Source organism: Uloborus diversus, chromosome 2 (assembly GCF_026930045.1).
Source record: "Uloborus diversus isolate 005 chromosome 2, Udiv.v.3.1, whole genome shotgun sequence".
In the NCBI taxonomy this organism is placed as follows: Eukaryota; Metazoa; Arthropoda; class Arachnida; order Araneae; family Uloboridae; genus Uloborus; species Uloborus diversus.
The window spans coordinates 173855721-173862474 of NC_072732.1; the positions used below are offsets into that span (position 1 = coordinate 173855721).

General features: G+C 35.8%; 1 protein-coding gene across 3 annotated transcripts in view; it reads left to right on the top strand.

Moving 5' to 3' along the window:
* Window positions 1-6733, top strand: part of LOC129216161 (myosin light chain kinase, smooth muscle-like) — a 97638-nt gene extending 90905 nt beyond the window's left edge. For 2 of the 3 annotated variants that reach the window (XM_054850328.1, XM_054850330.1), the window contains 3 exons: window positions 91-243; window positions 1473-1593; window positions 4147-6733. In XM_054850328.1, the coding sequence (XP_054706303.1) occupies window positions 91-243; window positions 1473-1593; window positions 4147-4335 (463 nt within the window). In that variant the 3' untranslated portion in view covers window positions 4336-6733. The remainder of the gene's footprint in view (window positions 1-90; window positions 244-1472; window positions 1594-4146) is intronic. The other variant, XM_054850329.1, reaches the window with a different exon arrangement.
* The last annotated feature ends 21 nt before the right edge of the window (window positions 6734-6754 follow it).

Here is a 6754-nt window from a genome sequence, read left to right on the forward strand (position 1 = left end):
CTTTAGTATTTTTTCCCCTTTGATATTTGTTCTTCCTAGTATTTTAACATTGACATTGTGAGATTTATATATTGTCATTTCACTCTCCAGGTTATCTGGATTATCCCCTTTTATGGGAGACTCAGACACGGAAACATTTTCGAACATCACTCGAGGAGAAATGGATTTCGACGACGAAGCCTTCGATGAAATTTCGCAGGATGCAAAGGACTTCATTTCAAATCTACTGGTGAAAAAACTTAAGTGAGTATTTAGATTTGTTCATAAACTTGACTCCCTTAAGGTTATGAACGACACCTCGCTTTTTGTGTCAAAGTTCCGAAAGCGAAACGTTCAAGGTTCGCTTTCGGAATATTGCTTCGAAAGCAAGATGTTCCGGTGCCGGAATATTACCGATGCGGAAAAATAACGTACAGATGAAAGTAAAGTCGTAAGTGCGATTTTCCGATATGGTATCCATCCTTTCATGTTTTACCATTAATGCGTGGATGTCGAAGGCATTGAAACTTTTGACACCCATGCTTCCAACAGATCGAGGCACTTAGGTTCTTTCTCATGATGCGAAATTGCACTAATAATTTATTGAGCCGAGAGTGCGTGAACCAAATAGGATCTCAAAGGATCAATCACGCGGCGCATAATCATACCGCACAAATCATGAAGAGTTTCTGCATTTTGGCATTCGGAATCCTTGGTTAATTTCGATTTTTTTTTGGCACCTTGTTCGATTTCTAATTCTTAACCGTTCTTAAAGCACTCGAAAGTGAAAGTACTTAAATGTAATTTATCTTTTGCATTGTTGATTCCAATAAGCTGATTATGATTTGTGCGAATGATGATAAAAATCTTGTATTTTTAAGAATATTCAAGCAAGGAGGCGGCAATCACGCTCCTTGGATAGGGGCTGATACAGACTACTATTTTAGGGGGATCATGGTGAAAGAATGACCCCCTATACCTTATAAGTGAACCTACTGTTTTAGTTTAAAAAAAAATTCTGCAAATGCTTGAGTGTCAATAAAAAGCCCCAAATTGGCGAGGAGTAAGGTACTTAATAGGACACAAACGTAAACTTATAAATTTTATCAGCAATAAAAAGAAGTAGTATTTCAAATACTTACTTAAAAAAAATAATTAATTGAAAACATTACTGAAGCCGTTTCCATTTTATTCTAAAATGACAGAACACAATGGGAATGAGCAATATTGTCGACGATTTAGGGGAGGTCATGACCCTTATGACCCTCCCCTTGCATCTCCCGTGCCCTTGGAGCGATTGCAATCAAAATTGAATCAGCGCTTGTGTCGGTGTAGGTTATCTTTTATTCCAAATTCGGCAATAACTATTTATGCGATGCGACGCCAATTTGGCATGCTTCACGTCATGACAATTCCACCGAGAACTCTTTTAATATGCAAAAGTGATTGCACCCTTTTATAGCCTGTTGAACGTATCTGCTGGGATCTTGCAGGGGCCGCATGAGTGCTGAGGAATGTCTGAATCATCCTTGGCTGGCGAAATCATCTCTGCTGCAGAAGAGACCTTTGTCCACGGAGAAACTGAAGCGCTTCATTATTCGCAGGAAGTGGCAAGTAAGTGTTTCGGTCGATTTTCATAAAAGCGTTGCGTTGTTCAGAAAACGGAACTCGACGCTCTGAAACGGGACGCTTGTGTGCCTCGACAGGGGGGAGGGATAGGGGTGATATTTGGGAAAATTAACATGGTGAAAGTGAGCATGGTGGAAAACATAGAAGAAAAAAAGAGAGAGAGACTTTCCAAGCGCATAATAAATCACTCAATATTTATGTTATCATGTTTGGGATATGTGATATGTTTGTATGTTTCCGACACTTTTACTTTTCCCCCCCCGTCTTGGCAATCTTTTTTTCTTTTTTTTTTTTTCATATTTTTTTTTAATCTGAAGATTTAAGTCACAAATTCTTGCACTGTAATAAAACGGGAAAAGTAATTTTGAGCAAAGTATTTTGCTTCAAGACATATCCAAAAGAAAATTGTAATCCGAAGTAATTGGTAACATTCTTGGTTAAGATATATCTTATTGACAAGTGTAAGAGGCTAACAAAAACTATTGATTTATAAAATATTTCGAATGAGTTGTAAATTTCTAGTTTCACAATCTCAGTGTTTATACTGAACTCTATGACCCTATTTCTCTGCAAAATTCAAGATAAAGGTTACAGCATTTTGTCATCGCAAAGCAACTAATTTAAATTAATTTGTTTTGCAGAATTTGCTAGTTGACTAATGCAAAAATCATAATGATCATATTCTATTTTATTAAAATTAAAAAGATTGGTTTAACAAAAAAAAAAAAAAAAAAAAGCATTTTAAAATACAAAAATGTTTGTAAATTTTTTTTTTCTCTCGGTAACACGGCAAAATGTTCATTTTTTATATGTTTTACGTGCATTTTTTTCATGTTTTAAAACAAAAAGCATCTATTGCGCACTTAATAGATCGTTTTTTTTTCAAAGTTATTTTTTTGAAAGTATTATTACTAAAGAAATTACTTCGCTTAAAGCGGAAAAAAAAGAAAATAATTAACAGAAAATGAAAATCGCGCTATGGAAGTTTTCCTTTTTAAACTCGTTGAGTTAATTTTTACAATTGATTTATTTCTCCTTTTGCAACTGAAACATTTCGTACTTTTTTCATTAACTTATTGGCAAAAGTATAATTTTACTTTGGTTAATGGTATAATCGAGAGTTTATTATGCGAGCAGGAAATCATTTAATTTTTAGAGAGATTTATTCTGACAGTTTAAAATTGTCCTTCACTTCATTCATAATTTTCTCATTCATACCACACTTAAAAAGAACAAAAAAAGGGGAAAAAAATTAATTTGAATTTTGACATCTTGAATTCAAATTATGTTTTTCGCAATCACGAGTGTATGTATGTAGGCGTGTGTGTTTGTGTGTGAGGGTATGTGTTTGTGTGTAGGGAATATGTGTATGTGTGTGTAGGCATGTGTGTTTGTGTCTGTGTGCTGGCATAAGTGTGTGGGTAGTTGTGTGTGTGAATGTGTGTGTTGGGGGGGGGTATGTGTATGTGTGTGTAGGCATATGCGTTTGTGTCTGTGTGCAGGCATGAATGTGTGGGTAGTTGTGTGTATGTGTGTGTACGTTTTTGTGTGTGTATGTGTGGGTGTCTGTATGTATGCGTGTGTGCATGTGTTTGTATGTGTGAATATGTTTGTGTATGTATGTGTAGGTGTATGTGTGTGTATGTATGTGTTTGTATGCATGTGTGCGTGTGTGTAGTTGCGTATGTATGCGCGTGTGTGTAGGACATGGATGCAACCTGGAGACGGCTTTCGCTATAGGAGCAGCATCGTGAGGATCCCGTCGACGGTGATGGTGCGGAGGGTGGCTGTGGGAAAAATCAAAAGACACCAAAAACAGTCAAATGAGAACAATAAGCAATCGTGATTGCTCAAAAAAAAAAAAAAAAAAAAAAAAAAAAAAAATCATGAAAAAGAGCAATGATAATATGGGTGGTGTTTGGGGGGGGGGGAGTGGCGATCGGGTGGCGAATAATATTAATATTTCTAGTCGCTACTTAGGGGTGCTCCGAACTTGAACTGTTGGGAGGAAGCAGTTCTTCAATTTATCGATTGAAACTGAATTTTACCGAAGGCAGATTTACGGACAAACACAAGACAAGTATCGACATCTAATGAACATGGAACATTTGACATCACTTTATGAAAAAAATCAAATTCTTCGTTATTTCTTCAGATGATTGAAAATTATTAATCAACATCAGGAAACTTTGATGATGATTGAAAAGAAGTCAAATTTGAATGACAGTTGACTATGATCGAATAGATATGCATGAAATACTGAAAATGAAAGACAGACGAAATACTCTTTTTTAAACGATTAAACATACACATTTTTAAAAATTTCAACATTGCAATACTGCGTCTAAATTCGCTGAATCGTCAGGCGAAATTTTCCAAATAAAGAATTTTTGGATTGGTCACGATGATCTCCAGTGACGTTCAACAGGGGCTCCCCTAGTCATTTTTTTTTTCTTTGTTACTTAGCCGCTATGTGGCTAGTGGCGACCACTTGATCTGTATCTTTAAAATTCAAAAGTTTATTATTTTCTCCTCCAGAAATCTGGAACTGCAATCCGTGCTCTGGGTCGTATGGTATCTCTCTCTCGTTCTTCTCTGGGCAGCAGTGTGGATTCGTACTCACCCCTTGGCTCACCAACCAGTTCAAGATCCCGAAGTTCTCTCATGTCGAGAAGCGAAACAGCCGAATCAGGGGACAGTGATGTGTTCCAAGAAGCTCCCAGGTGATCCAGTGTCCAAAAGAACTGTTGTAAATGCAGCCAAATGGATAAGTCTTTTGCAAGAGCATCGACTCTGGAGCGTGCTTGCTATTGACGTCACTTCAGAGGGAAGATGGTGCTGTGCGAGGAGTGTTACTTCATCAATGTGAACAAAGTATAAATGCGGTTTTATGTCCTTGAAGCAGAGACTGAACCTGAATTTAGTGCTTCAACACAAGTGTAAAGTATTTTGAGCTGATTATTGGATAATGTGAACTAAAAATAAGTATAATTTTCTGAAGCCGAGTGTTTAAAAGAATCGTTTTTGAATAGATGTTAATATGTAAACTTTGCCTTAAAGATAAATTAATGCATTTCCTTTAGAAAACGATTGGCACTAGAACAATCGCACATAGAACATGCAATGAATATTCTGAAGTGACCGTGAAGTTGAGTTAAGTTTAGATTATCTATACATATAATAAAATAAGATGTTTGTGTGTGTGTGTGTGTGTGTGTGTGTGTGTGTGTGTGTGTGTGTGTGGGGCGCGCTTTCCGGGAAAACGGTAAGGCCTAGAAAGATGAAATTTGGTATACAGGTACAGTTTCTGCCGAAGAAGTGCACTTGGGCTTCGATTTTTGATATTTTAATTAGAAAAAAAGTTATTTAATGTTTTATGTGTTTTTTTGCACTTTTTAATATTTTTTACCTCACAGACTCCGAACCAATCGCACCACACAAATTTTTTTGTACTATAGTGTTGGAAATTTAATTTTAAATATGATGAACGAAAAAAATTTGAAGATAGAGCAATTTTTGTATTTTTTATGAATTTTTGAAAAAAACCTTCAATTTGCATTTTTTCCTGGGTTTTACATTTTTCTAATATCATCCTGCGAGAAGTATCAAAGACTTATTTCTAAAATTTAAGTTGATAATAGTAAAAACATTTCTCCCTGTTCAGAAGAAAAAAGTTCTGAAAAATACGCAATAGTTTTTTTTTTTACAATTTTTTTAATGCTGAACACATCATATCTTTCTACGCATCGGTCGAAAAAAGCATTCTTCAATCTTCTATGCCTCTGACGTCACTACTTGGGTTTCGATTCGATATTTACGACGGAATCTTAATCGCAAACAATGTTAATCTCTTTATTTACTCTTTTTACTATATAGCTTACTTCTACATTTTATGACGTGATGACCACGTGTTTTTCCGGCAGCGCTTGCTTTTTTTCTGTTTTTTTTTTTTTTTGTTTTTGTTTAATTTAGGGAATGCATTTATTTCATTTTCCATCTCCCCTCCCCCCCCCCAAGCTGGACGTTTTGCTGTTTCGATATTACGTTACATTTCATAGTTGTGCGCATTTAATTCAATAAAAACAGCGAGATTTTTTTTTCTTTGTCACTTACTTTACTTTGTTACTTTTTGCACACTACGGGGAGTTTTGGAGATAACTTTTTTTTTGTCCTACTTAAATAAAAAAGCGGTTTTTTGAGTGATCTTTGTTTTTATTAGGAAATGAGCGGGGAGGTTAAAATAAATAGAGATGTAAAAGAAAATTTAGAGATTGATCATAAAGGTAGATAGCCGCCGAACGCGGCAATCTTGGCGTAAAAATGTGAATGGCACAAAAAATGATAGAGATGGATTGATTAATATTGCAGCTAAATTTGTTTAAACAGACGCCGAAGGCGGCAAACTTGAAGTAAAAAGGTAAATGACAAGTTAACCAAACAGCCGCCGTAGGTGGCTGCTTGCATAGAAAGGTGAATGGCGTAAGAAGGCGAACCAGCTGGTCGCCGCAGGCGGCTAGTTGTAAATAAAAATCGTCAATCAATACTCGATGGCAAACACTAAGTGACCTATAGCATGGCCCTGATTAGTTGCCTTGGGATCGACTGAAGCTTTAACAATTCCAATTTTAATAATACGGGTGACGAAAGCTGCATTTTTTTTTTTTTTTTTTTGGAACTACGACTTTGTGTAGTCGATTAATGGTTAATGTCGTTGTGCTCGTCTAAAAAAAAATCCACTTTCAAGCTGAACATAAATGAGCGTTTCGAAGGTCAACATTGTTTTACTAGCGCCACTCTCTAGTATAGCTCATTGACGTTCGTGAGCTACCCCCCGCCCCCAAAAAAAGAATATAATTTGTATATCTTGTTTAATCATTTGGTTTAATGAGGGCAATAACACATGAATCAAAGATTGCAACTGTAGAACTCGTTAAAATTCCTATGAGAGTCCTTGAGCAGTCTTTGAACATTTAATTTTTTTTTTTATAAATCCTAAATAATAGAAAAACTTCTTACGAAAGGGGGGAGGGGAGGTGGCAAACAGACTGATAAGCAATCATTTTCTCCATCTAAAAACCCTACTTTCCGCATTTTAACAGTTCAATTTTTCTAAAAACTTTTTTTGTTTCTAGCTATTTTTTTTAAA